The following is a 27,741-nucleotide window of genomic DNA, read 5'->3' as shown; positions in this document are numbered from 1 at the left end:
CCGGCAGGGCGCCCCCCCGCGGGGGCGCAGGCTCCCCGGAAGAGCCCCCCCCGGCCAGCCCCCCCGCGGAGACCTGCCCGTCCCGGGGCGGAAAGGGGTCGGCATTATCAAGGACCCTGTAGGAGGCCACGGTAGGTTTAGGAAAGTCTTTATGTAAAGTTATCTTTATTACAGGCAATATTGGTCCATACAATACACAATACTGACATACAAGTTGAATCTTTCAAAATCATCATTTAACAGTAAAGACCAAGAAACAGAATTTTTAACTACTTGATTCTCAAAAAAGTAATACGCGCCTCTCTTCCAAGATCCTTTTTGGTAAGTTATATTGAAACATACAAATAGAGAAAAATACCCCATTCAACATATATTGTAGTTAAATGGTTATTTTGCTTAAAATCTTTTTAATAAGAAAATCCTTTTATTAAGCAACCTACATAGAGATAAATAGCAAACTGGTTTTTAAAGAAATCCTCTCCATTAAAACATCTGAAGAATTTCATCCATCATTTTCTTCTGAGCTCAAACCATCTGTTTTAAGAAGCTTACCTTAAAAGGTTTCAGCTGAAAGACCAACGGAGGGGCTCCCTCGGCATTACAACACCCTCCTCTGGCTATTTTCCAACTTTCTTCTGTCCAACAGAAGGCGAATAAGCACGTAAGACTTCAGGCTGTGTTTTTTTATTATTACTTCACCGTTCTGTTTCATGAGAGCACAGACAGACCTGCCGACTCACTCCCCCCCTACACATCTACTACATTTTGTTCTTCAGGAGGAACAATACGGGCCAATAAAAGCAGAAAATCTGCAGCTTCTGTCACATGCTTTTGATTATTGTCAAATTCTGATTTTATGCTTCCATCTGGCAACACAAGTGCATTGTTATAATGTTAGTTTAAATCTTTAAACAAAAAACTATATTTTCCAAAGTCATTATCATTGGGAGCAATCAAGTGGTCTTTTCTGGCTTTGTTGAACTTCATCCTTAGAACATGTCTCCGCTCCTCCCATTCACGGAGTTCAGCTGGTCCATGTGCAAATTTACAGTTATTTCCTTCGACACATGTACCAGCCATAAATCTGTACAGAAGAAGAACAAGCAAGTAGCACATTCTTTGAATACAGCATCTGCGCAAAACATGAGGGGGCTACTACAGCCCCGAATACACGGCTAGCCCTTCTGCCGTCAATTCCAGCTTCCACCCAGCCCCTCACAACCTGGCTGAGCCTCTGCAAACAGGCATCGAAAGGGGCAGGTGGCTTATTTGCTATGGCTGCTGAACTTAACACCAGTTCTGCTCACTACTGCAAAGGGAAAGCAGAGAAGCCCAACAGACTGCTTAAGAGGAGGACTCGAAACTTGGAGGGAGAGATGGGACAAAAGAAAGTCTTGCTGGCTACTCCTTTTTTAAAGGCTAGGCTAATGTCTGAAAATTGTAATGTTATTAAGCAGAAGAGCTAACATTTCTGAAAGATTTAACACCCCGTCCCCCAAAAACTGATCTTATGAATCACAAGATGGTAGAAGGCAAGTTGTGGGAAGAGTTGTCACTCATCAACAGTCATCTCACATCTCAATACTCATCAGATGCCCCTAATACTTTCCAGAACTAGTTCCAATTATGAAGGAGAAAGAACTGCCTTTTGCGCTATCAAATATATAATAACTGACCCTTTCTTTAAGGCTCATTCTGCAAGTATGGGCAGTGAAATGGATTAACAATTTCACTTCAGCTCTGCTATATATCAGAAACAGGGTGTGAAGGAATCATAATTTGACAGCGGGTTTTTTGTTGATGAGATAAACAGGTCCCAATTCTTTGGAAGGAACCTACCTATCACAAATGCTGAAACACCCGGTCGGAAAGCGATGCTGCCAGCGGTTTTGGTCATCTTCTGTGTGGAAAACTTTTTCTTTATGTTTTTCTGAAGAAATGTGGCCTTGCCACTGTTTCTCACTGTTACAGTTTTTGCCACACATCCAGCAGTGGAAGTCCACCTGTTTACACAAACCCAAAATGAAAACTGCAGGACAGGCCATACATATCAATCTGGTTAATATAAGTAATTTATGCAGATCCAAACCTGCAGCTGTTTTTTATCAAAGAATAAGCACTTTCTCACTGTACACAGGGCCTCTACCAGAGCCAGACTCATGAAAGTTTAGCCACGCAGCAGTAGTGAATAGAGAACATCCTTCCAGAACCGGATGTGTTGAGAGGACCTGAAAATGCCTGTGTGTACCTGCTGGCTCCTCCCCCAGAGCAACGTGCTTAGGACTGGTGTAAGCTGCGCTGTTATTCACAGGTGCTGCTATCGACCAATCACAGAGCACCCCGGGCTGCATTGGGAGTGCTCAGGTTACACCCAGGATAGCAGGTCCTGGACATCCAGGCCTCCTGTACTTCAGACCATCAGAAAGCTCACTTTCCTGTTTGATTCCAACCATATTCTCAGCCAAAATGCCGCACAATCATCAAGCTCCTACTGCATAACGAGATGCCAGAATCCAAGGCAACTACTCGATCTTACTGTGACTTCAGCATAATCTGTTGGCATGTGAATTTGCTTCCCATTTTCTTTGTTTGCTTGAGGTGCTGGATCCTCGCCTTTTTCTGGCTTTTGACTCTTCAGCCACATTTCATATAGCTGCTCCATGTCTTGAACTGAAGGAAACAGGGGCTAAAGTTAAGTTCGCAGCAATTGACATTGGAGCAAGGAAACTCTAGAAGCCGGCATTAACTGAGAAACAGAATAAAACTCAGGGACTGTTTTTATTACAATTTAATTCTGGGGTTATACTCTTAGGTTTTCATGGTAATGCTTCCATTGGGAATTGGACTACAGGAAACCAGATGTTATCTAGATCATCCCCAGAAAGAGGAGACAGGAATGGGGGAAGGAAGAGCACACCTGAAGGCAGTTACAAAGGCAGAATGCCCACGAATTTATAGCCTGCTTTCAGGCATTGTTTACTTTACTTACTGCCGTTCTCTTTCATGTAAGTCCACATTTCTCGCTCTTCCTGACTGTGAGCAAAGGAGCAGTTCCCAACATATAAACATTTCTTGCCTGATGCAATATGATTGCACAGCTAGATAAAGGAAAGAAACAAGTCAGCAAAGATACGTTCTACTTAAAGGGCAGCTGTCTCTTTCTCACACACGCAGAGGAAAGAGCCATGGGCCATCAATCAGTGTAGACAGGACGAGGATATGGAGGAACCAATGTTTGGCAAGATCAACAAAGTGAATGATGGGCAAACCCATTCTGGCCTGCAAAGGATCCTGATGGTAGCCCCCGTGGCACCAAGGGTTGATATCTACCTACTTGGATAAATCCGGGCCAGTCTCTCAGCCAGCCTACCTCAAGGGCTGCAAAGTATCCCTTGTAACCCCCTTGAATTCCTTCAGAGAAAAATGGGAGGCAAATGAGATTACCTCCATTCCTTTAAAGAAAATTTTAAACTTATTTTCCGGGTTTAGGGTTTTTTTTTTAATATTCCTAGTTGAACAGCATTTTAAAGTAGGATAGCAAAGTGACTTTTTTCTAAAATTTGGATAATCACACAAAATTCACTGATGGGTTCTCCAGCAAAGGACAAATTAGGGAAAGGAAAAAAAAACCTAATCGTAAAGACATGCTCACATCAAATTGCAAAGGCACTTGCTTCTTTGTGGGAAGGGGGCGAATTGTGTTCCACTTCTTGCGCTCGTTTGACATCACCAGCATCACACGGCGATCTTTGGTCCACCTATAAAGGAAAGGCCAACTCAGCTACATAACTGCTTCAAGATGGCTGCATCAGAAACAAAATGGAACTCCTACGGATGGAAATTTCTCAGCTTGTGGCTCTGAACAAACCTCTGAATGCATCACTGACAACGTACTCCAAAACAGATGGACATCACACAGTTGTAATTCAGCTTCCAACAGGGAATCAACAACTGTTTGCTGCCTCATTCTGGCAGTCCAAAGAGTGCCTGGGAGAAATCAGACGCCATCCTGGCACAAGCGTGGCCTAAAGTCTCCTCCCCAACTCCATCTTAAGACTCAACTCAATTGCAGATTCTGGGGCTTTAACAGCACCCTGATTTGAAAAACAGCTGTGGAATCCTGGGAGTTGAAATCCACACATCTTAAAGTTGCCAAGGTTGCGAAACGCTGATCTAGCCTGTTGAAGAGAACTCAAAAGCTTTCCACATTTTGTACCCTTTTAGTTAGCTAGAAGGCCCTGGCCCACTGGATCTGGGGATTTTATTCAGGGCCAGCAGGGCAGCCTCTGCTTTCAGGATTAGGTAGCAGAAGGAAAGACTCTCTCTGCCTCATAGCTTGGAGCGCTGTTGTCAACCAAAGCAGACAATACTGAGCTACAGACAGACAACCTGATCTGGCCAAAGGGAAGTCTAAATCTTTGCTAAGGATTAGCCTGCAAAAAAACAGTGGGCCTCAGATTCCCTCGGGTGGAGAACACACGAGTGCCACTGCTTGAATAAGAAACCACAGAACTCAGTTAACCCACTGACCACCCCCACGCATCTTTGAAAAGCAAAAAAGACTTACGGGTGCCTAGCTTTTGCACTGCAGTATTTTTTGTTTTTGTCTGGCTCACTAACTTGGCCATTTCTCCAACACTGAGCACAGACAAACTTCATTTTCAAATTCAGGGAGCCATGCTTCACCTGGTTGCTGAGAATCTTGAGAGATACAACAGAAGACAAGACAGTTTAGGTTGATCGAAATGATTCTTTGGGCCATTAACTATCCATGAAGAAAGGACAAAGCCATAAAGGCCACTTTTCCCCACATGGCTCTACCTGAAACTTAAGATTTAGTTCAGAACGTTTTTTCAATTGGATGCAACAGCAGGAGCAGCCAGGTGGATGGCAGTCATGAAGAGAGCTTTGTGGTGGCACCCCATTTATGGAATATCTTCCTCCGCAAGCAACGAAGGGACCAATGTGTTCCTTATTTCAGTGACAGGAAGACTTTTTAAACATTTTTAGAGGGCTTGTTAGCTTTTGGCAATTGTTTTTAATTTCAGCTTTACAGATTTTGTTTTTAAATATGTCCTCTATTTTCTCAGTTTAATTTTCTTTATTGCTGTCTGCTTGCTATACCGTATTCTTTTTTAAAATACAACAATATAAAAATGCTTTAAATATGTAAGAATCTGGATGGGACCTTCTATCATCATGTTTTAATTATTGATTTATTTTTTTCTTTTAAAATACAGTGACCCGGTCAAGATCCAAAGCACAGTACTGCTTATTCTGAACACTTGCAATTTCTTTGGGAAGTGGGTCAAACAGCTATCTCTCATAACGCGTTGCTAACCACCTCTGAAACTACAGAGAGTCAAAATAACATATCATCATCATCAACAAATCTGTATTACGGTCATAGACCAGCATAATATAATATATACCGTTATGCAGCATAGAAATCTCTACTGAACTTCACTGGTTATGTAAGCAATAGTTGAAATTTAGGAGCAATTCTGCCTCAGTGCAGCTTTATCAAAACTAATAAAAGATGTTTTAAACTTGGGGATCAAAAGGTGATGCTTCCAAATGTGCCACCTCCCTTATCTCCCTTTAAGAAAGTTGTACAAGACATGGACGTTCTGCAAACTTAAGATTCAGCAGGGAAGGGTCTTAAGGCTCCCAAAATTACAAAGAATACTTTGCCCTGTGTCACCTCGCGATAGCTCTGCTCCATCTCTATCTTTGACCAAAGGGCTGACAAAAACATAATTCAGTTATCAGCCAAGCAGTGGCAGTGGGAAATGAGCTCTCCAGCCCTCGCTCCACTCTTGAGGAGCAGCGTGACCTGTCCGAGCTATAAGAGCCATCGGAAGCTGCAGCCTCACGTCACCTCAGAAACCACAGCCTCTCCACCTGAGAAAGGACTATCCTACCCAGCGTCTTACAAAGGAGAGATGATATGCCCACTTGGCCAGCGCATTCTCCTCTGAGAGGCAAGAGACCGCTCCAACGTCCACAGGAATTGAACCCAATTCCTTCAGCATCCAAATAATTTCTCAGGAGTTGGTTTGTTTTTGCAAGCCAGTATTTTGGTTTGTGAGGCAATCTGAGAGAAATACCTGTGCTCCGTGTGCAGCAGAGTCCAGATTCTGCCAATATTTTTTTGATTCTTGAACAATAGCCTCATGAGTAATACCTGCAGGGAGGGAAAGAGGCATCTCAGGCAACCGTGTAGTAGCTCACTCTGGTGCAAGCATTTATGAGGAAAACTACTTTATGAATGTTTCAATATTAGTGACATTCAGTATTTTAAAATGGCTTCAAATGGAATGATCTTACCCAGGTACACAAGCAGTGCAATTCTGAACATGTCTACGCAAAAGTCACTACTCTTTCCCTTCTACAAGGGCTTACTTTCAGGTAAGGCAGGCAGAAGATCACAGGTGATTTTACACACAAATTGTTTTCATAAAAGGTAAAATTCACTGCTGTCTTAAGATCCTGATCATTTAGATTTTCTTTTTTTTAACATGGGGAAAATTTAGAGCCTTTATGAATATACAAAAAATCTGTAGAAAGTCAAAGCAGAAATAGTTTGACTTCTTTCATAGGTATCTGTGTGCTGGGAACTGAATATATCAGAATGGCAATGGACTTAGTGCCAGGAAACTGTGCAAAATACTGTAGCGTAAGAACACCAGAAGCAGAAAAAAAGATTCAGCCCTTAAACTTTTCTGCTTAAAGAGCAACTACATTTGACAAAGGTCATGTTTTACAGCATGGGGATGGCTGAGTGGGGAAATGTCCCCCTAATTCCTGAAGGGCCGAGAGAGCTTGTTTAGAGTGCGGTCTCACCTGTCTTACTCTGCATCATCCATACTTGGAGCTCGACAAGACTGTGAGCATAGAAACACTCATCATCCCGTGAACAGCCATAGCGAGCTTCATGCCTGCACAGGTCTAGCTGACCTTGAGGGTGAAAGGGTCGTATCTTAGAATACTTCACGGTCGTTTCTCGCAAAATGTGGACAAGGCACCTAGGTTATATTGTTGGGTTTTTTTAGAGAAAGGTCAAGTGTGAGTAAAGGAAGTTTTTGAAAATATGCTTCAAAAATTATGAAGTAATATATAAGCCATTATTTTTAGGAATATCTCTCCGTACTCACTTAAGAAACAAACGTGCATTTTTCTCTCTTACAGTGCAAAACCTGATTCTGCTTGCTCGCTCCCAAATGGAACCATCCATAATCAGTTTCAAGTTAGTCCCGCACAGACACACAACTCTGCTCTTGTTTATTGCAGAGCTAGACTGAGGGGAGCCTCAGAGAATGAAGACTGAGTGGTTCATGGCAACAAAGGGATGAGAAGCGGGGACTTCTCTGAGGTGCAACTCAGCCTTAACCACTGCCCTAGTCTAGCCCCCCAGTCCATTGCTATAGTCCTGGAGCCCAAAACACCACCTTCTATCAGGCCAGCCATATCTGGCTGGGCCGGCAGCTTCTCCAATACCTCACAAGCCATCACCACTGGCTAACACACCAACTGACTGTTGAGAGCAGAGATCTGAAGCTGTGATCTCTGGCTGCAAAGCAGGGCCCAACCCACTAAGGTAGGATGGCTCCTCTGTGCAGGCTTAGCTTCTGGCTCTTCCTGGCAGAAGGAGAATCCCTAAAGGGTGCAAGCCTGCAAAAGAAGCGAACCCAACCACACACATAAACCAGCCACAACCTACATCTACAGCTGGCAAAGCACATTTTTCTTCCAGCTGAATCTCCAATATCTCCAAAATGTCAAAAGATGGCCAGGTGGCAGGCAAAATTAAAAAGCCATCAAGGTGATCAAGCTTGCAGGCAGCCCATGGTGGCTACAGAGAAGAGACCAGGAAGCCTCCCCGCTAACATTCTCTAGGGGGAAAGGGACACAACCTAACAGCTGAGGAGCTCCTCCACGTGCACACCAGAAATAAATCTACGCATCTTATAATTTACAATACAAGACAGAAAAGGGACATACTTGTTCTCCTCAAAGTCGTGCATAGCAGGGTGAGAGCAGGAAGAGGAGTTATCCTTATTCCTCTTGCTGATTATTCTGGGTTTATGCTCAAAACATTTCTGAAATGCAAAATCAAAGCACTTAAGCAAAACAGGTAATCCGCTCCTTGTTTACCGTCCTCCAATTCTGCTTGTAAGGGCCAACTGAACTGGCGTCAAGACAAGGCCTCTGGGAAGGAGGAATGACGCTGGGGATAAAGTAACAGTCCCAGGAGAAGGAAGCAAGCAACTCTGCAGCCCAAGGGTCAGCTGAAACAGGAAGGGCAGCCAAGAGAGGACCCCCCTTGGCCTTTTGCACCACTGCTTGGGGGGCAGGGCAGGGGCTCCTGCTTGAACTGCACGTTCAGCTGCAGGTTCAACGCATGCCTTTTCTTAGGCACATTTGAGTAGCTAAGTTCCTGTCGGTCTGGAAAAACGACAAGGATTGATGACGTGCAGAAGGCTGACGGCCATGCCTCTCCTTTCCCAGAAGCCTACACGAGGTCCCTCAGGATGAGTGGTGGGGCTCACTTGCCTCAAAGGGTAATGAAATGATGCCAGCTACCAAAGGGGGGAACATTGGCAGCCTAAGCCGGGACCATCATCCCGCCCTTAGCTGGACCACTCTCTAAAGCAACAGATTGCTCTATGGCCCAAGAAGAAAAGCACCTCGCACAGAAACATGAAGAGCCCATGATGCTCCTGAAGGAGCTGGGAGACTGTCAAGCTGATCTCTCCACTGCCTTCAAAGAGGGCTTCCCGGCTGAAGGCCCCTTTCCGCTCCAGGGTCCACACGTCAATCTCCTCTTGACAATACGCAAAAGTACAATGGCCAGAATATCTGCATTCCTCTCCCGCGGCCACATCTGCAGCACAAGATAGCACAGTGAGGCAGAGAGGAGGTGGGGGGGACCCTGGCCGGCTCCTAGTTTGGCCTCCCACGTGAGAAGTGGGAACACCAGATGCCTTCCAGGGAATGTTCTTCCACTGATCAGTAAGGAAATGCTGCTGCCCACCCCAAATCCTTGGGGAAAAGGGGCTTCCAAACAGGCATCCAAGAATGGGCACCCTTACCTTTACATATATAGTATGGTCCCACATACTGTGTTTTTGTTGGTCTTGGTCTTATTTTTTTCCAGGATTTATCTTCAGAGTTCTTTATTCTACCAATTAGGATATCCTTCTTACACATGTGCTCTAGGTTAGGATGGTAAGTGTACTCCAATGATTTGGGATCTAAAAGAAATAGGAGAAAAGTTACAAGGGTTGTCCCATTTTTTCCAGCCCACTTTAACCACCTTTTACCCTCTGGAAAACCACAGCTGTGTCCATAAGACATGTGCCCTCCATTCATGGAGGCTGTTCTCTTTGGTATCGTTTTATTGCCAATAGCAACCAATTATTAAAGTATACATTCTTGGCTCTTGAAATACTCTGACACGTAGGAAAGGAGGGCAGGGTAATCTCTACTAATTATGTATGCTGAAAAACAAACAAAGAAAAAAAACCTTCACAACTGGGTTACAAAACCTCAAAAGACAGGTTTTCATGCGTCGAAAGCAAATGTCACGCACACAGCTGCACATGCTGACCAAAGCATTCTCTGACCCAATCAGCCTGTATTTTAGAGATGCTTCCAGGCACCAAAAGAAAGAGCAACAAGAGCTCAGCGAGGAAGAGGAAGAAGAGGAAGAAGAGGAAGAAGAGCAGCGGCAGAAGGCCTGATGGCCCTCTCCCCGCAGAAAAGACCGCGAGGCTGAAATCCAGGGAGCTGCTTTCCCCGCCGAGGCGCAGAGCAGGTCGTCCCCAGGCCCCCCCCGGCTCCTCACCCCTTTTGATAAAGCACGCCTGGCAGGCCTGCCTCAGCTCATGGGTGCCTTCCAGAGGGTTTCTCGCAACTACAGAGGGCGCCGTTGACATGGGCACATTAGCAGGTCCGCTGCTAAACACGCCAGAACAGTCATTTCGAGCTGGACTTGCAATCCCCATGTAGGCCTCAGACCCAAACAGGCTTGTGGGGCCATTCATCTGTTGGGTGAAACAGACTCGTTGTTGCTGGAAAACAGTCTTATCACGGCTGTGAAATCCATTTTTACCCTGCCCTCTTTTCAAGGAACTCGGGGAATTATTTATGGGTCTTCTCCTCTGCTCCATCTTATCATTACCACAATCTTGGGAGATGGTGGCTGCCCCCGAGGTCATCCAGGGGACTGCCTGGAGATTTGAATCTGGGCCTCAAATGGTCCTAGCTCATTTTAAAATATATTCTGACATTACAATTCCAATTTAAAAAACATTATCAAAACAAGCCCATCTAAAATTGGCAGGAAACTATTAGAACTATAAAGTGTTTGCAAAAGAAAGTCTACACAGATACTTACAAGTCGAAGAGGAGAATTACTGCTTAATGCTGCGTTGACATCTCTAGAAAGAGAATTGGGTATATCTATTGGAATTAAGAACACCACACGTTAGTTTGGTACATGCTGCTTGTGCACACAAAGCAAAATGGGCAATGGTCTCGCTCACAGGAGCAGGACGCGCTTTATCTTTGTGAGAATCCGGTTCCCTCTACCACCACCTGCGTTTAACATGGCAAAAAGCTGTGAGGGGCTGAACTGTGTCTTTAAGAATTAGACTCCCACCAAGGACACGGGTGCCAACCCAGTCTCCAGCCAACATCCGGAGAAACAGCCATATTCAGATATAGTGAATTGCTTGGCCTACCCAACAAAAGGCAGACATTTCAGTGGGCGGGAAGGGCAGGGGCAAGCACATAAAGGGGCTGTTGCTGCCCAGAGGCCAGGCCCTTCCTGAGCAATAGGAAATGAAAGGGCAGAGAGGACACCAGGAGGCAATATTAATGGGACTCTTCTGCTGCTGCTGCTGCCGCCAAAGGTTGTCCCTTGATGGGAGTCAAAAGATTAAATATATGTGCAATGTTATGAGTCCTACAAGGAACGGTAACTCAAAAGGAACCTGCTGTCAATGTGCCTTTTCTCGGGGAGGGTAGCCATCTGCCAAAGGCCCAGGCACCAAGACTCCTGAAGGGAGCCCCAGGAACCTTGCCCAGAGCAGCACAGGCTTAGCCAGCAGCTACATTCGTCCCAGAGCGAAAAAAAGCAGAGGAAGCCCCCGTTTTAGGCTCAGCCTTCCCTGGCCTGGCCCCCTCCACAGGTGTTGGGATTGCAGCTTCAAGAATTCCCAGCCTGCTGCTGACAGGGCTGGCCATGCAGTCCCAGCCCCTCCAGAGTGAGCAGGCCGGCTGGGAGAGGCCGTTTTGACTTCTGCCCTTTCTCTCAAAGGCAGCAGCAGCAGCAGCCATTTCCTGCCGCTTCAGGCAGAAAAGCCAGGGCTCAGAGCGCTCTGCTGCCTTGAACCTGGTGCCCCGGCACAGTGCCCCCTTCCCAGCGCCTGTGTCTCAGCAGAGGAGGGCAGCCTTGAGAGAGGCCCGTCACCTGCTGGGCTCTGCTTAAGATGTATCTTACCTCTTTTAGAGTCGCTGATTGAGAACGTATTTAAAGAGGAACAAAAGTTGTCCAGGGCAGAAACCAAGGGCTGGGAATACATTTCAGAAACAAATCGAGCCCCGACTGACAACGTTCCAAGCAGAGGGGCAGAGAACGGGATGCTGGGAGCCATGGTAGCGGTTGGCATGGCTCCTCGGACGACGGTGCTTGGCTGAGGAAAGAAGGGGAAAGGCTGTAGCCTTCAAGGCTGACTAATTCTGTCCAGGTCCGTCCAACATTTCACTCCCTCCTGAGAACAGCCCAACTTGAATTTTGCTTCATGTGAAGCCCACAGGATGGCTGACGATTTAGTGGCCGTGCAGAAATTGCAGCTCTAACCTCCCATCTCCCCAAATAAAAGAATCACATGGAAGGCGTGGTTGAAGAGCTTCCTCTGCTGATCTTGTTGGAAGTGCTGGAGGAGAGAACAGACTGCAGAAGGCAGCCCGCTCCCCAGCTGCACACTAGGAAGCGAGAGGGGGCCCAGCGTGCCTTAGAAACACCCCAGGCCTAATTGCTGGCATCGCCTCCCCAACAGACCGCAGGCAGCCAATTTGAGCACAGCCCAGTCAGAGTAAGCAACGTGGGGCTGGCTAGGGCTGCTCTGCCAGAAGCCAGGAGGAGGATGGGCAACCCTGCAGCTGCTGCGGAGCTCGCTCCGAGAGAACGGAAAGGCGGCTCACCATTCCACCCTCGCCAGGATCGGAAACCGAATCAAGCAATTCATCCAGCTCATCCCCAATAATGTCATCTCCATCCCCACAGTCCAAGCAGCTGTCAGGGATAGAGAACGGTCCTCCGTTTGCCAGCGAAGGGGCAGAGAGGGCGGTCTTCTCGGCTGGAAGAGCAATTCGGGATACTGCTGGTAATGGAGGCAGGTCACTTGGCAGTTCAGGAGTAAAACTGGAAGGGGAAGAGGAAGTGGAGGAGGAAGAAAGAATCTTTTCCGTCCAACTGGAAAAATCTGAAACAGATGTTGATTTGGGAAGAGAGCTCTTAGCAGAGATTCTCAAAGGCTGAGGCAAACCCCCAAGGGAGGCGCAGATGAGGAGCATGGATGCTGCCATATCCCCTCTGAGCCCCCACAGTTCAGCACTGTGCAAATTGGGGCTGAGAGCCAAGCTCAAGAATTCAAAGAAAAGCATATATCCAAAACATGCATGGAACACAGTGTTAGCCCTTCCTTCTCTGCTGGGAGTACACAGCCAAGTTCCTTTGAGAAGAACGGCACCCTTCGCTAGCGCCCTTGGAAAAGCAGGCAAGGGCCTTCCTGATGCAAAGCCCCCAGGTGAAACTGGCCAGAGCTCAGCTGGGGAAAGCTGGCCCAAGCCAAGCCACACACAGAACAAACAGCAAAGCTTTTATTCAGCCTCCTGGGAACAGCCAGGCTCCATTAAGAACAGGATGATTAGCGCTGATAAAAGGTACCAATGGATGCTTTCCCCAGAAAAGAGGCGAGGCTTGTGCAACACAGATCAGAAGGCTGGCTTGCCAGAGAAGTGTGACTCTCCAGTGCTTAAGGAAACGTTATCCTTTGTATTTATTAATAATTTGCATTTATAAATACTTTGTATTTACAAATTGTATTCATTTGTATTTATAAACAAACATAGCATGTGTTGAATGGCAAGGAGACGGCTGCAGGAAAAAATCTCACAGAGGGACCATCCCTTCAGCAGTTTCCTCCTGGGACATGGTTCACCCCTGACTCTCCCCTGACTGCTTAGAAGCCAACAGAACCCCAACTGACACTTTGGGAAGGGAGAAATATATTTCTCTCCCACAGAAATACAAAGCAGCAAGAACAGACAGAGCCATCTCAAGCTGACCTACACCAAGTGATGCTGTTGTTTCCCTCATAAAACATCCTCCCATTAAGTCCAGGAGGCCTCACCTGATTCAATGTCTTCTATAGAAGAACTGGAACTCTGAAAGCAAGCAAAAGATCTGTCATCCAGAAGTACAAACAGCAAAAAGACTTAGGCCATCTATTTTCTGCCAGGCTATTTTATAAAATGGATCAGACCCCTGCTGAGTAAAATATGTGCAGTTTACAAGATGCTCCTGCAGTTTTGACGCCAGGTATCCTTTCTATTAACCACCCAGAGTCACTGGGAATCAGGTGCTATGTACATTCAATAAATTACTACTACTACTGGTATTATTTTTACCCTTATTATTGCAAACCACTTTTGGCAAAGTGGCTACTGAAGCATGACTCTGGTGCTGATCCCATGGGCAGCATGAAACCAGCAGGCTGGGCTCCTCCTTTCAAAAGCAAACCTTTCTTTTATTTTCAATTATTAAAGGGGAACCCCAGGTAAAAGTCCTAAGCAAGAACAGGACACAGACTATTCAAACCCAACAGCTAGTTATTCTAAATATTTAAATCAAACAAAGCCTCTAGCAGGCAGAAGTGGTTCCAACTGAAATATTTAAAAATTAAGGAAGCCATGTATCTTTTAACAGTGTCACATTTTTACTTCACTGATAGGATCCAAAGGGAAAACAGAACGGAACCTTACCTTTGATACTTCTCCAGAAACAGAGTTTGGGGAAGGCTGAAATTAAGCATATCATTATAAATAACAAAGACATTAGGCAAAACTTCAAAAGAGAAATACACAACTACTTTTACTTACTTTTGCCCTAACATAGGCTTTCCTTATTTTTAATCCAAGCTTCTGAGCAAGTTCTTGAGTTAATTTTATTACACTTTCATCCTAGAGTTTTAAAAAACAGAATCCAAGGTAAGTTATCATCAAAAGTTCGTCAGAAATTTCACACAACAGCATCAGGCACATCAATGCCACCAGCATCTGATCTGGGCTCTGCATGGAGCCAACCTGAGTCAGGGCTGTGGACCAAGATGCTTCTGGAGTCCACTGGAGTGGGGCGGTCAATGAACTTAAATAAGTAATAATAATTCTTGCCCTGAGTACAGGCAAGGTAATAATGTGTATTTATGTATCCATGAGGATCATTTATCACCTCAATCAACTATGATTCTAGGCCATGTGCAACATTCAAATGAAAAAAATAACACAACAATATATTGTAGTTGTACGACATGTATTCACTCCCCCCAGGCCTATGGGATTGCTAGAACAATGAATATAGGAATAGAGTCAACTTCTTCAGTAACTTTATTCTGGAGGAATTCTCTATTCTCCATTGTTCTCAAACCATGGGCAGATGAAGACTATTAAATGCGCTCCTCTACTAGCTCACATGATATGCGCACCTGGGGCACCGCAAGGGAACATTTTGCAACAGCATCATAAGCCTCTTTGTATCTTCCCAGTTCTTTTAAAGCTTTGGATTTCCGGTAAAGGGCTCTGAAATTATTTTCATTCAACTTTAAAACTATCCCACAATCTTCTAGAACTCTATCATGCAACCCCTGTAAAAATAAAACACAGAACAAAGGTCTCAACCATTTTGTGATTTGGATCTCGGGCTGCAAGCATATTCCAAGACAATGCATGCACGCGCACACACGCACATCAGGCAGAACAGGCAAGTTCTTTTTAAACTCTTATAATCTCAGAACATGAATTGCCAAGACTGCTATTATTTCCTCTTAAGAAAAGTCAAAAAGAAAAGCATGAAGTGAGAATCCAACACTCTCCCTGGGATCAAATCTGTATTCCTACATCTGATCATGGATTAAAACACACCACCCTAATTTAAATCTAAAAGCCCACTGGCTCCTCTTTTCACAGCCAGGAGATCATGAACAGGTACCGCAACGTTCTGAAGAACTCATGCGTGAGTGAGCTTTTCTTCTCCTTCTTTCGAAAACTTAAGCACGTGCACCAGTTGCGGCCCTACAAGAATGGTGATGTTTTGGTGACAGTGACTTATGTCCTCATCACCAGCCCCCTGAACTACTATAACAAGTTAAACATGGGTCTGCCTTTGAAGACGACCCAGAAACTGCACTTGGTACAAAATGCTGCAGACAGGGTGTTGGTGAGTGAGAGCTGCTACTTTAATGTAACACCAATTCTCTGGTGACTGGATTGGTTACCAATAGATTTCTGAGTTCAGTTTAAGTGCTGGTTTTAATCTATAAAAGCCTATATGGCTCGGCTCCAGGGTATATTCAAGAACCAGATCGCACGTGGAGCCTGCCTGGCCCAGCCCAGACAGAGAGAGGATGCTTAAGGTCCTGTTCCTATGAGAAATCAAGGAGACATGGGCCCAAAGGCAATCCTTCTGCGATGGCTTTAACCCTGAAGAACACCTTCCCCCGGAGGTTCACCTGACTCCTGCCTTATTGATTGTCCCTAAGGTTGTAAATAGGGTTTGTTTATGTGGGTATTGGTGGTTGATTTTTTTAGTGCTGTTTATCTGATGAGGCTGTTCATGGTGATGAGGCTTGTCGGAGTTTGCTATGTTTGTGTTAGAGTTATGTGGTATTTGTTTTTAATACTATATTGTAAACTGCCCAGGCTCTTAAAATGCTGATTCCATCACTAGTGTTACAGAATGGAAATCCAGTTCTTGGTAAGCCACGAGCTTTTTATTGAAGCACCTACCTTCTTTGAGTAACACGCTATACGATTAACACGCAGTTTCTCTAATATTTCATCAGAAATGTGAATTCCTTCAGAACTGGCATAATCGGCTATGTTCAAAGCTTCTGAATAATGGTTCAGCGACCCTTCCCAATCACCTTCTCGGTATGCATCATTCCCTTCATTAAATAGGTTTTTAACAAGTTCTCGTATGAAGATCTGAAACACAAATCCTTGGTTAAGTGTACACGGGCAGTTCTGCAACTCAACAAAAGGTGCTTTGCTGTCATCAACAAGCCATTCTGGAGCGGCTCCGGGCAGAGGAGCAAAGAAGTATATCTCACAGCAAAGATTCTTTATATCCATTTGGAGTAACATTCCTTCTAGCAAAGTGCAGAAAGAAAGTCCTGAACCCCATGGCACTTCCACTGCCTCCAAACAACTGCTGCTAACAACCAGCCGTCAGAGAATGCTGACATGGCCGCCAAGATAAAGAGAATTCATCACATCCTACAAGAGCCAAGATTCTAGAGGTCCCTACCCACTGTTGAGGCCACAATGTCTCAGGTAAAGAAGTTCAGAAAGGAACATTCGTTACCTCATATTGTTCTTGAGTCCCAGGGTACGGCAGAGTAGACCTAGGAATCACAAAGATAAAATGTTAATCACATTTAAGGACCTCAGACATCCAAGACGCTTGCTATTGGAATTCTCGATCTTTGCTTCTACCCACTTGCCACAAGAATGGACTTTGCAATCCGAATCATCTCCAAGCCCAGCCACCTTCACGAAACCTATGAAAACTTAGCCAAGATATTCACATGCCAAACAGAAGACTGTCTATTTCTGAAGGAACCAAGCAAAAGAACTGTTCTTCTGCAACTCCCAGGAACCCTCTCAGTTTTCTGACAGCAGCATCACCCCTTTCAAGAAAGCATGAATTTATGTGCTACCTTTAAACCAATCAACTGTTCAGTGAGGGGTACAAATTAGGGGTACAAAGTTTATTTGTGGTTTACTGATTTTTTTTTCTCCAGACGAATATTTCAATTTCACTCCTTTTCAAGAGTATAAAATCTTTAAACTATATACTAATAAAAAAACTGAGTATTTTAACAATGGAGCAATGTGACAATCCTAAAGTCCAGCTGACAGAATGGGAGAAGCAGCATTCACTGATCTTCCTATCTGTTTTTGTCAAACAAAATTACTTCTTCTTGCAAACAATGGGAAGGCAATTATTTGCGACAGCCCAATGAATGGCCTACATTTTCCCAAGTCAGGACTTAAAAAGGTATTGGAAGAGCTTTGGATCTAACGCTTCTCCTATTTATACATACTTACTCAAAACTAGAGGCTGGTATTAACAAATGGTGGATACTCCAAAATAAGGGCACAATCAAATGCAAACTAAAGAGTATTGTGCACAACAACACATGAAAGACAGTCCACCTAGAAAATTGTGTGCCTGTGTTTTTATTTTGTAACAGCAGGGCTAGCTAATCTTTAATATAAGCTTAGCACAACTGCTGTAAAAAAGAAAAATATTGCACCATGTTTTAAATGGTTGTTAAACAGCTCTCACACACAGATGTCCAAAGTTCTTACTGTATAAACTGCAGCCCTTTCTTAATGTCCTGCAGTCTGATGCTTCTGTCCACAGAAACACTGGACATGTTATCATGAGCACCCTCGTCTTCAGTATGCAGCTTCTGAAACAAAAATAACAGTGAGTCGCTGGCTTGCAGAACAATCTCTGAGAAGTTATTTATCAAACAGAAGCAGGACAAATGTATGTAAACTAGCTATGTTGGTTCATATTTAACATTGTGCACATATTCCCCTATTCTCCTGGTACAGCCATCAGGAGGAATGACAAACTTTTCATTTTATTAACTACAACTCACCTTCCCATCCAAAGCCAGATAAACCATGGTTGATCTTAACTATAGGCTAATGGAAATATTCAGTTCCAACATCAGCCCTAAAATATTCAACATCAACTCTAATAAAATAAACCCATGTTTATAAAATAAGTTTGTTTATATCAACCATATTGTTAAACAAAGTTTAGAGTTTTCACCTGAAGTGATCTATACATTAACTACAGTTTAAGCTTTGTTAATTTAGGCAAAGGAAATAAATGATGCAATGCATGTCGCGCCTGTTCTATCATATCCTTCTGAAACTGGGATCTATATAAATGAAGGGTAATAACCTCCAGAATCACATTTAAAAAAAAAAAATCAGCATATTCATACTTCCAAATTCCAGAGGGAAAAAGCTATAATGCAGCCTTTGCCAGCTGGTATTTTCCCAATACTTGGGACTACAATTCCCTAGGAAATCTACCCAGCAAGGTTGTTGCAATATATTTAGACCAGTCCAGCAAACAGCAATAAACCTTTTCATTCACCTGAGAAAATGGAGTCTAGTTCACAAAAACATGCTGCACAATAAGCACATTAAGATTTTATAAAACTTTTCACTGTTTTAGCTGGAAATCAATTAATTCTAAATATTGCAACATAAAACCTAAACTATTACTGCAAAGGTAAATGCAAATAAACACAACCATATTTTGAAGTAACTTATCAAGATAAAAGCCCCACCATCCAGGGGAGCAAAACAAAATACTTCAAACAACACAGGATTTTTTATTTGAGGGTTTACTGAAGCTAACGATTTCAAATGCTTCTGAAATAGTCTACCTCGATGTATTTTAGGAAAACCTATTCTGAAACAGGATAAGAGGCTCACAATTGTGTCCCTTTTGATATATAACCCATTTTAATGAAGAACAGCAACACCAAAAACAAATGATAATGAAAGCAAAATCAAACAAAGGGACGAGGCTATTTGCATTTGGTTAAAATAATCTCCCTACTAACCACACTGCCAAGGAATTATGAGTTGGGGCCCAAAACTTCTGAAAGACATCACACTGGGAAATCTTCCTTTGAAGCCTGACATTATTTTAAATCATTCCAACTTTAGTTCCTGTAATTCAAAACGTGGTCTCAGTCACACAGACAATCTGAACAATATGCAGTCTGCAAATCTACTTTTACTCTAGGCACTCATAAGTCCCCTTCCTGCCAACCAGCTCTAGAGAGCAATACAGAACAATTGTACCGTATTGTAGGGCAAGCTCTCTGAATACAGCTTCCTATTCAGACATTAAAAAGACTATAACAGAATTAAAGTGGAACAAAAAATCGTACTGTATAAAACTACCTATTAGAATCGGCCCCAGATTACAAGGCTGAGCGCAAGAAGCAAACGTTTACGAACCCCCGAAGGCGCCAAGATTTTCTGGGAATTGCTCCCGGACGGCGGAAAGCCCTGTCCCTGGTGCTGGCAGCCTGATTAACCGAGGGGACAGTCGGAAACAGGGCGGATATGCCCGAAATACCAAAAAGAAAGAAAAGGAAAAGGAAGCAAGAGCAGGCAGCGGCCGAGGAGCAGCACCGGGCCACTCGGACCGCGGGCGCGCTGCTGCAAACTCCGCGGGCAACAGGTCCGCGCTGGGGCCGGAGGGCCCCCCTCGCCCAGAAAGGCCCCCGGACGCCAGCCTCCAGCGGGGAAGGGCCTCCGCCGCCCGACCGGCCCCGGCCCCGGCCCCCTTCCCTCTTCGGGACCGGCGCCTCTCGGGCCTATGCCGGAGAAGCAGCGGGCCTGCCTCCCGAGGCGCGCCAGCCCTTCCGCTCGCTCGGCCTCCACCCAGGAGCCAGCAGGTCGGCCGCCTCTCGGCCAACCGGGCTCTCGTGCGCCCCGAGGCGGGCACCGGGGAAGCGGGCACCGGGGAAGCGGCCGCTCCCCTTCGGGGGAGCGCGGGGGCCCTGCCGCCGCGGGGAGCTCGGCCTCTTCCGCGGGCGGTCCTGGAGCGGCTCAGCGCGAGGCCCCCTCCGTCATCACCCCCTTCCCTCCTCCGGCCGCGGCCTGACCTGCTCCCTCAGGCCGGAGCCGCGTCGCGTCGGCGGAGGCGGCGGTCGATCGCGTCGCGGCGAGCCAGGCCCTCTCTCCCCCCCGCTGCTTCCGCCTCGCCGGCGTCCCCTTCCGGGCTAGGCCTCTGGCTACGCTCGCTAGAGCGCCCTCCCCCGACCGGAGGCCGCCTGGAGGCGCCACAATGCGAAACGGCGGTCGAAGCGGGCAGCGACCTCGAGGGGCGGGGCTACGGACGACGCGGACAGAGCGCGGCCGCTCCCTAGGCTCCCCAGAGGGCCGGGCCGAGATTGCTCCCCCTCCCGTCCCCATTGGTCGGAACGAAAATGTGCTCCCTGCCCATTGGCTAGTCCTGGACGGGTCGACGCTCGTGATAGGTCAAGAGTTTCGACCCTACGGTCCCGCTCTGTCCGAGCCCCGCCTCCTTAATGGGGAACCGGGGTGGCCCTGAACTCGTGAAGGAAGGCGGCTAAAGAGGGGGCGGCCTCTGACAAGAGCTTCTGCCGTCCGCACGTGCCCGATGGGCGGACGCGTTCTCAGCGGGCGGAACCGCTTGCAGCCCGCGGGCTCAAAAGTGAGGGAGGTGTGGGGCGCACTGCGCATGCGTCCCGAGCACCCGTGGCCGCCACATACGTCTCCCCTCCGCCGGGGGGAGGGAGATGTGCGCTTGCGCGCGGCTGCCCGCGACGCGGCGGGAAGCAGCCCCCTCCTCGTGGGCGGCGCTAGGAGGGGGCGTGGCTCGAAGGCGCCTGCCGCCAGCCGCTCGCTCTTCCTTTTCCCGACGTCACAGAGGGCGTCCCTGTGACGCCACGCGAAGCACCCGGGGAAGCCCCGTCAGCTGGCGGGGGCGCGGCCGGGCGCGAGACGAGGCCCGCGGCCGGCTGCGGAATGAGCGGCGGGGCGCGGCAGGGCGCCGCCCGGGGCCCGCGGCCCTTCTCCCTGGGGCTCCTGCTGGGCCTGGCGGCGCGGGTCTCCCTCCTGGACAACGGCCTGCTGCGGACGCCCCCGATGGGCTGGGAGCCCTGGGTGCGCTTCAGGTGCAACACGGACTGCGAGCGGGACCCCGAGAACTGCATCAGGTGCGAAGCGCCGGCGGCCTCCGAGGTCGCCGCGGGTCCTCCGGCCCGGGAGACCCGCCGGGCTCGCTTCGCTGGCGCCAGAGAAAAGGCCTGACTTGCCCGCCCCCCCGCCCCCCGCCAAGGAGAAACGATTCTTTGCACGCTCGTTGTTTAAAAGAGGTACCTGCGTGGCGCCCCCAGTATACAAAGAGGCGTCAAACAGTTACGAGAACGGAACGCGAGGAAAGCAAATTCAGTTTCTGTGGTATTCTTCCCGGGCAGGGGGAATACTCGTTGTCGGGTGCTGGTGAACGCTGGCGTGTCACCTCGGACACGCGTGTCCCAGGCTCGCCATCCCTGGGCTAGAGCCGCTGCATCCTGCGATTTAAAGGAGGGCTCCACGTGAGATCAAATCCAGCTTTAATTATCAACAGCGAACACCTGATCAAGGCCATGGCGGACAGACTGGCCGGGGACGGATGGAAGAAACTCGGCTACGAGTACATCACGCTGGATGACTGCTGGGCAGCCGGAAAGCGGGACGCCCGAGGGAAACTCCAGGCAGATCCCCGGCGGTTTCCCAGTGGGATTAAAATCCTGGCTGATTATGTAAGTTCACTGAAGCACCTTCCCCTAAAGCTGCGTTATCGCCAAAAGTGTTTCGATTACTTACAGTTAGCGACATTCAGAGGCAACTTTAGGCAAAGAGTATGGAATACCAAGCGCCCGTTAGCATTTTATGTGCCATTACTTGAACAAGGCTGCACATAAATAGAAAAACTAAGTTACCGTTTCTAACCCAATAGTGCACGCTGTATTACATCAATGTTATTACAGGCCATTTGAAAATATAACATAGCCCAGGCCTCAGAATGTGTGTTCATCTAGGGAGAGTTTCGCAGTCCAGCTGCCTTGCTCCAGCTCGGGCTGCCAGCCGGGCCCCTCTGGGACTCATCTGCTCCAGTGGATTTGCTAGGAATTGCCCCACTTTGCAGAATTGCACTGGGTGTCTCCGGCCCCTCTTTCTCCTTGTCCAGGTTCATTCCAAAGGCTTGAAATTTGGCATCTACAGTGACTTGGGCAACGCCACCTGTGCAGGTTATCCTGGGACGACGCTGGATGCTGTTGAGACGGACGCAAAAACCTTTGCGGAGTGGGGGGTCGACATGCTGAAGCTGGACGGCTGCTTCTCCAACTCCTCCCTCAAGGCGATAGGTCTGGGCTCTTCCGTGGCAGAACAGTTGGTCATGGGAGCGCACAGGGGCCGGCGGGTCAGGGTGGAAAAGAGCAAACAACGTCATCCCAAACGCTCCCACCACTTCCTTGCCTGCCTCGCCCGTCAAGGGAGTGGCAGAGTTTGCACGGGGCCGTTGTGGCACCCACGCCCTCATTATGGCAACATCTCAGTTTGCTGTGGACACCCCCAGGCAAGGCGGTTCCACTTCAGCCAGTTCCACTTCAGGATTATTTCACTTCCAGCGGAAGTTGGTAAAGACAGAAACTGAATGTCGGTGAGGGTGGGCCAGTTAAGGTTGGTGTTCTCAAACTCCCTTTAGGGTCCTTCAGTGCAAAAGGTAGGCGCGTGCTGGGGGCTCTGCTTCCAAGACATCCTCCTGTGCAAGCGGCAGAGGCCGGTGGGCCCTGGGGATCCCCAGGGGACTTGAAGTAACGTAGCCAGCCGCTGCCTGTGCAGCTTACAAAGTCTCTTGCAATGACCTCTTTGTGTTTTTCAGGCTACCCCAAAATGAGCAGAGCGCTGAACAAAACTGGACGGCCAATCGCCTTCTCTTGCAGTTGGCCGGCTTACGAAGGGGGTCTTCCACCAAAGGTAATCTCAGCACCCGTTTCACGCCTTTTCCAACCCTAACCCTAACCCCTTCAAGGCCATCAAAAGAAGAAAAGAAGTTTTTATGAACGTGATTCCTGCATAGGATAAAACCCTGGGCAGCAGTTCGTTAAGGGAGACAATGGCATGTGGTCACGAGCAAAGGCCGGCCTCCCACCCTTCCCACCAAAGTGGCCCCCAGCCTCAAGCCCTCTTTCCACCTTCAGGATGGCAGCAAGGGTGGGAGAAGCAGCTGGTGCTTCTGCCACATTTTTGATCTGTCTCTTTCTGGTGACTGTTTGAGGCAGGGCAGTGAAGGCAGCCTTCCCTCACTCCTTCTGAGAACACACATTGTCCATCAGCTATGGCAATGCTTTCTGTTTTCCTTTGGTCCCATAAGTGATTTTGAAGATAGCAGGCAGTCATAATTGCTTCTCCCCGATACATGGTAGGGACGTCTTCTGTTTCAGAAGCATAAATCTTCTTGTTTTAATTAAGGTGAATTACACTTTACTGGGCCAAATATGCAACTTGTGGAGAAATTATGCTGATATTGAAGATACTTGGGACAGCCTCTTCCACATCATTGAATGGTACGGAGATCATCAAGACATCCTGCAGCCTGCTTCAGGGCCAGGAAGGTGGAATGACCCTGACATGGTGAGATTCCTCTCCCATATCCACTTTCCAGTCCCCAAAGAGTTGGATGCGTGATGGGAGCTCCTCAGGGAAGCATGAAGACCAGAGAGGCATCAGTTGGCAGGGAAGGCAAGGGGAAAATACGCAAAGATATGCTGGGAAATGTGCAGTTAGAACAGAAAATGGACATTAGTGAGGAAGAAGGGAGCGGGTTGGGTTGGACATCTCTTGAGACAAATCCGTCACCTTCAGGACCACCAGCAACACTCCCTTGTCAACTTCCTCTGTCCAGCTTTCTGCCCACTAGGGCCAAAGCTTTTGAAATTTGTGCAGACCCTGACCCTTTTCACACAACGTGGATCCCACCAGCAGCATGGTCTCTCCCTTAGCCTGTAGCTGTGCTAAACTGAGGCTCTCGCTCAGAGCTGGTTATTATCCTCAGGAGCCCTGAACGCAGCAGATTTGTGGTCTTCTGGGAGGTGGCCTCTCCAACAAAGTTTCTTGCAGGAATTTGGGTGGTTACATCCATCCTTCGTGAAACGAGTATTATTTTGATTTCAAGAACAAGCAGCAACACCTCAGCGCCCAAGTCCGCAGTTCCGAAGCAGCTCAGCTTTCCCGGTATGCCGGGCCCGGCTCCGAAGCTGAGCTCCTTCTGGGCTGCCCTCCTTCCCGGTGGGCTGGGTCAGGCCGCCTGACATCTCGTCTCGTTCCAGGTGATCGTCAGTGACTTTGGCCTGAGTCACGAACAGTCGAAGGTGCAGGCGGCGCTGTGGGCGATCCTGGCAGCCCCCTTCTTCATCTCCTGCAACCTGAGGAACATCTCGCATGAGGCCAAGGACATGTTGCAGAATCCGCTCCTGATCTACATAAACCAGGATCTGAGGGGAATTCAAGGCAGACTGGTGGCCAGGGTGTGTGTTGGGAATCTTTCCACCAGAGCAGGGATGTGCTGTGGCCTGGGAAAAACAAACAGCTGCCTTTTTGTCCTCTTGCTCCTGGCGCTTTGGCCACTGGGCGGCAACCACTCTTGCAAGTCCTCGAGGTGCAGACGCTGCCGGGGATCGAACAGGGTTCGGTCTGCAGGCAGAGATGGGCCCCAGCTGGAGAGCCTCTGGCCGAGCGGATACGGGCTGGCCAGCCTGAAACAGAGGGTCGTTGCGCCCACCGGCAGTTTCAGGGGGAGGGGGGTCTCTGCAGAAGGTCAGGAAGCGGCCCAGCTGGTTCATAGCAGAAGAGTTCCCGGGCTCCTGGGCAGGCACTCTCTGCCCAAAATGGGCCGGCAGAGGAGGCAGAAGGTAAGCTTTCTTGGTGTCCGGCAGAACAGAAACCAGGAAGGGAGAGGCCACCGACCCTGGGCTTGCTATGGCTGCCACAGGGCATCTTACTTGGTGGCAGAATCCCGTTTCTTGTAGAGCCTGCCCGAGTCTGTTCGCTGAGAGGGAGCTGCAGCCCCCTGGCGCCTCCTCCTGACCCTTGGCTGCCTGCCGTTCCTGTCAGAGGCCGGTTTCTTGACAAGCCGAGCAGCCTCTCAAGGCTTTGCCCTCTTTGCCCTTAACTGGGCAGATTACCTACTTGTGCAGCCTGCAGTCATTCGGCTCTAATGGCAGGGCCCTCCTCCCCAGAGACCCACTCGCCAGGAAGCCCTTGCCAGGCTTTGAACAGGCCCCTCTGCGTGGGACACTCGCCTCAGCAGGAAGAGCTGAATGCCTGCCAGCAATCTTGGCAAAGCCCATCCAGCTGCTGGCACAGGGGAGCAGGAAGGTGACCTTGTGCCAAGTCCGGTGCTGCCGCTTGGGCAGGTGGCTGCCTCTCTCTACCACCCCCAGCTAGGCCGAGCCAGGCTGGCTGCTGAGAAGGAGCCAACCGCCCCATCGCCTGCCGGGGGTTGTGCCAGTCCAGGCAGGCTGTGGCCCTCTTGGCAGCAGCAAACCGGGGAAAGAGTTGGGAAGCGGTACCCAGAAGGAGTGGTCTGAAAGGGTTGGCGGGAAGTGGCTAGGACTGCTCTTAGGGCACCCGAAGCGCTTTGCCGGGTGGGGCCAATGGCCCCGCATGCTGCGTCCGCCCATGCAGGTGCCACCCTTCCAGGCAGCCAGGGGACAGAAGCTGCCCCCCTCTCCCCTTCAGCAGCTAGCAGAATAATTCCTGCTGTCTCCAAGGCCTGTGTCACAACTGCTGTCGAGCTCAGTTGGGTTTCCATCCAGGTAAGTGAGCACGCAAGTTTTTAAAACCAGCATACAAGACAAAGACGCTGATAGGTCTTGCGGCTGGCCGGTGCCTTGCAGAGGTGTTGGGCTGCAGACCCGGAGGGACGGCCACGCGGGCTGTGGGGCGTGAGCTGGGTTCAGCAGACCTGCGTGGCCCTGAATTGAGGCTTGATCTACACAGCAGAGAATGAAGGGTATTAAATAACGTTTACAGATTTTTCCAGAACGAATGCAGGAGGAAAAAGGCTTTCTAAGTAAGTCTTTTTCTGTTCAAAAGAAAAGCCTGTCGCTTTGAGCAAGCGGAGGTGAAAAAGAAGGGCTTCTGTGGCATGAGCTAGCCCAGTCACTGCTCTGCTTGTCTCTCAAACAGAAGCAGAACTTTGAAGTGTGGAAGAGGCCCCTTGTCCACGGCCAGTATGCCATCGCTGTTCTGAACAACAGCACTGATGGGGCCCCACAGTCATTTGCCACAACGCTGAGGCTTCTGGGTATCTCAGACTGCAAAGCAGGCTATAGGATCTACAACGTGCTAGACAAGCTGTCCTTGGGAGCGTATGCGCTCAATGACACCCTCGGTTCTAAGGTTACTCCCACTGGTGTGGTCCTGCTCTTCCTTTACCCGCTGTGCTAATCCTGCTGTTGTGGAGGGCCAGGGAACCCAGAGCTGCGTTCGAGGAACTGGACCGGCTGCTTCCTCCTTGCAGTGAAGCTTAAGGTAAAGTGAGCTCCCCCATCCTCTTCCCAATTGTCCTGCTGCCACTTTTCCTAGAGGGGTCTTTATCTTTGAAGAACCTCCGTGAAGATATATTTTCTGAGCCAGGGAAGGACCCCTTGCCAAATTCACAAACTGCAAAGGACAGAGGGCACAGTGCTCACTGCAGCTGGAAATGTGCACCCAAGCACATCTGTAGCAGATGTGCATGGCTGTGAATTAGAAATTGTATGGGCAGGGATCTGCTTGGGAGCTGGCTGTGTGTCCTTATTTTCTTGGTAAGGTTGGAGGTAGAAGCTGCTCATCTTCCCTAGGAGTTACGTTGTACTCGTTAGATCGCCTGGTTGCATGCGCCAGAGATCCTGAATTTGTTTCCCTCCGAAACCCAGGGAGGCCGGGAGGGGGACTGGCTGACCTGCCTTCTGTCATGTTTCATGCGCTGCGCACCCAGCGTGTGCTGGGCCAAATGAGGGGGACCCAAAGAACCAGAACTCTGAGCTGGTTCAGTCTGACTCAGAAAGGAGGGAAGGCTTCTCACATTCACCCATTTTCCTTCACCCAGCCCCAAATCTCTTCCCCTCCCGAAATTCTCTCTGAAAAGGCCACTTTCAGCTTTCGCTCTGAGACTCGGAGAGTCCACCTCTCCAGGGAGGCAGTCAGTAGAGCCAGCAAAAGAGTCTGAACAGAAGCAAAGTTGGACAAGAAGCGTCAGAGTCTGAGGCGACGTTCTGCGAGCACAAGGAGCTGTTTGTTCTGGCACCTGCGTGATGCTTTTAAGCCCAATTCCCACCGAAAGGCTCTTGAATACGTGGCCCCCTCCTGGACGGGCGTTCCATGGCTGAGGGGCGGCTGTGGCCGCCCGCTGGCTACTTTCCCACGGAGACGGGGCTGGAGACCAACACCTTGGTCTGGGAAGATGCGGCTGCTTTGAGGGAAGCCGAAACGGAGGAGCTTTTATGCAGTTGATCTGGATCGTTTTAAGATTGCTTTAAGATTGTATCTGGATTATATTAATCTATTCTGAATCCCAATGGGGTATGTGTGTGTTATTTTTTAATGTTTTCATTTTTAGAATATATCTCCCATTTAAGTGGAGGAATGTCACAGTAATAAATAACCTTGAAAATCTTTCTGCTCCAATTTCCATATTTGTGGCTGCTACTTCAGCGTATAGAAGTTGCCAGTGTAGAGTCTAAAGGTGTCATCTTACTGTTGTCAGTCAAAATGTGGAAGGTCAGCAGGACCCAAAGAGCTCTGGTGCAAGACAGGAAAGGTACGTTACGGCGTGACCTGCTGTGGGCA

The 27,741-nt window shown here is 48.4% G+C and overlaps 2 protein-coding genes across 10 annotated transcripts; one reads left to right on the top strand and one right to left on the bottom strand.

Moving 5' to 3' along the window:
* Positions 1-148: 148 nt before the first annotated feature.
* ZC3H7A (zinc finger CCCH-type containing 7A) lies at positions 149-20,167 on the bottom strand. 5 transcript variants are annotated; one of them, XM_088147860.1, is made up of 24 exons: positions 20,001-20,163; positions 19,348-19,418; positions 17,662-17,765; positions 16,652-16,691; positions 16,075-16,272; positions 14,775-14,933; positions 14,173-14,253; positions 14,056-14,091; positions 13,425-13,458; positions 12,214-12,494; positions 11,510-11,702; positions 10,403-10,467; positions 9,851-10,049; positions 9,096-9,257; positions 8,691-8,887; positions 8,005-8,102; positions 6,847-7,028; positions 6,111-6,187; positions 4,568-4,701; positions 3,653-3,758; positions 2,990-3,098; positions 2,537-2,670; positions 1,840-2,003; positions 149-1,084 (listed from the first exon to the last, which is right to left on the bottom strand). In XM_088147860.1, exons 3-24 carry the CDS (start codon positions 17,727-17,729, stop codon positions 895-897), a joined length of 2,907 nt encoding a protein of 968 aa, XP_088003986.1. In that variant the 5' UTR covers positions 17,730-17,765; positions 19,348-19,418; positions 20,001-20,163; the 3' UTR covers positions 149-894. The 5 variants fall into 5 exon arrangements, with proteins under 5 accessions (XP_088003986.1, XP_025030558.1, XP_088003987.1 ...); XM_025174790.2 differs by lacking the exon at positions 20,001-20,163 and adding an exon at positions 18,945-19,053 and having other exon boundaries at positions 19,348-19,939; XM_088147861.1 differs by lacking the exon at positions 14,056-14,091 and having other exon boundaries at positions 20,001-20,167.
* Positions 20,168-20,694: 527 nt separating this feature from the next.
* On the top strand, positions 20,695-27,567 carry LOC103062412 (alpha-N-acetylgalactosaminidase-like). Of its 5 annotated transcripts, none has more exons than XM_088147870.1 (8): positions 20,699-21,077; positions 21,491-21,665; positions 22,094-22,271; positions 22,790-22,884; positions 23,380-23,541; positions 24,237-24,434; positions 26,098-26,442; positions 27,041-27,567. In XM_088147870.1, exons 1-7 carry the CDS (start codon positions 20,887-20,889, stop codon positions 26,356-26,358), a joined length of 1,260 nt encoding a protein of 419 aa, XP_088003996.1. In that variant the 5' UTR covers positions 20,699-20,886; the 3' UTR covers positions 26,359-26,442; positions 27,041-27,567. The 5 variants fall into 5 exon arrangements, with proteins under 5 accessions (XP_088003992.1, XP_088003996.1, XP_088003995.1 ...); XM_088147869.1 differs by having other exon boundaries at positions 27,002-27,567; XM_088147866.1 differs by lacking the exon at positions 27,041-27,567 and having other exon boundaries at positions 20,695-21,077; positions 24,237-26,166.
* Positions 27,568-27,741: the final 174 nt, after the last annotated feature.

This window comes from Python bivittatus, unplaced genomic scaffold, assembly GCF_059951505.1.
Source record: "Python bivittatus isolate LINGU-HERP-01145 unplaced genomic scaffold, Pbiv_v1 ctg000560_np1212, whole genome shotgun sequence".
Classification (NCBI taxonomy): domain Eukaryota; kingdom Metazoa; phylum Chordata; class Lepidosauria; order Squamata; family Pythonidae; genus Python; species Python bivittatus.
Note: the sequence above shows the minus strand (reverse complement) of the source record. Positions and strands in the feature narration are given on the sequence as shown.